The 1362-nt window shown below is 48.2% G+C and overlaps 1 protein-coding gene across 1 annotated transcript; it reads right to left on the bottom strand.

Moving 5' to 3' along the window:
* Positions 1–277: 277 nt before the first annotated feature.
* LOC104471044 (pancreatic alpha-amylase) lies at positions 278–1359 on the bottom strand (the record flags this gene model as incomplete). Its single annotated transcript, XM_010086229.1, has 5 exons — positions 278–407; positions 521–642; positions 855–954; positions 1070–1192; positions 1280–1359. Coding segments are annotated over 5 exons (555 nt in total), but the record flags the coding sequence as incomplete, so codon positions are not given.
* Between the last annotated feature and the right edge of the window lie 3 nt (positions 1360–1362).

The raw sequence follows: 1362 nt of genomic DNA, 5'->3' as shown, positions 1-1362 counted from the left end.
TTTCAAAACAGATCTTTCAAACTGGGTACAGGATTTTTGAACCTGATGCTACTCCACTACTTGGAAGGGCAGTGTGCAGCGTGAGCTTTCTGATCCTATCCCTGCCACACCCCCTACCCTCTGGATTTGGCTCTCTAGACCTGGCTTGCAAGTGCATGACTCTAGCTCGGGCTGTAGTGATCGCTCTCATCAGGAGAAGAGGATGTTCCCCTTCCCATCGGTACTGCTGTTGAGGGATGCCGTGCTTCTCTCTGGGGGCACGGTCTCTCCCACTGACTTACCAGTCGTCGTTATTGAAAACGATGAAGCCTTTACTACCACGGCCAAAAGCCACTTGATTGCTGTCATTATCCCACCAGTTGGAGAAAGGCTGACCATCTACCACGTTACGGAAGACAACCATGTTCCTGAAAATGCAAGGAATGGCTGTCACTGTGGCTGCAAGGGCTCCTAAAGCCACAAGGAACAAGAAGCAAAAGCAAAAAGTGCTTTTACTTACTTTTTCTCCACAGGGCCCTACCTTATTTGACGCCAGCGATGTTCACAAACCCAGTCGTTGCCACAGGTAGTGTCTGCATTGATTGTAACAGGCTTTGTTGATCCATCCGAGTAACTTGGTGGTCCAATCCAGTCATTGGTGTCCTGTGATTAGAAAGAGAAGTTTAAAACTTCTGTCTGTCTGGAAATGCAGAGAGCCTCTCTGTAGAGAAAAGCTAGAAGGAGCATCAAACTTCCACCTGCTAGATCCAGCATGGGACAGAGAAATCACTTCATAACCTTAAAGGCACTGCCCTTCCCTGGCCCTGTTCTTGTCCTTATTCACCCCGAACTGATCTTCAGCATTACAAGCTTACCTGTCCATTTACAAAATTTCTTGCCCAGCGATAACTTGACATCACACGTGTGAACCCATATGGATGCGCAAGCATGAAACCAACAGCCATTTTATAAAGCCTGTTCGTTAGACGACAAAAAAGTGATGAGATGGGGAAAGAGAAACCCTATCAGGGAACAAATAGACAAACAAGCAAAAGGAAGAAGCATCACCCAGACAAGAGCAATGCCTCACCTGGCATCCCAGAAGGTTAGAATGGAAGCTCCACCGGCCCCATGCCCGCGCTGGTTGTCGTGGTTATCCACAAAGACCAGGGCTCTGTTGGAAGGCACAAAGCCCCAGCCTTCTCCCCAGTTCCTAGCCAAAAACACAAAGACTTGAGGACATCCTGTCACCTGGCACATCCTGCATATCCCAAATAAGAAACGGGATGTTCATCCTTACTTTAAGTAGGCCATCTTTTCTCCATTCCACCTGCGGATCACTGTCCCCAGTTTTGCACCATATTTGAATTCCGTCACTCGGCC

This window comes from Pterocles gutturalis, unplaced genomic scaffold, assembly GCF_000699245.1.
Source record: "Pterocles gutturalis isolate BGI_N339 unplaced genomic scaffold, ASM69924v1 C11889015, whole genome shotgun sequence".
NCBI lineage: Eukaryota > Metazoa > Chordata > Aves > Pterocliformes > Pteroclidae > Pterocles > Pterocles gutturalis.
The sequence above is the reverse complement of the archived record's forward strand: the minus strand, read 5'-3'. Positions and strand labels throughout refer to the sequence as shown.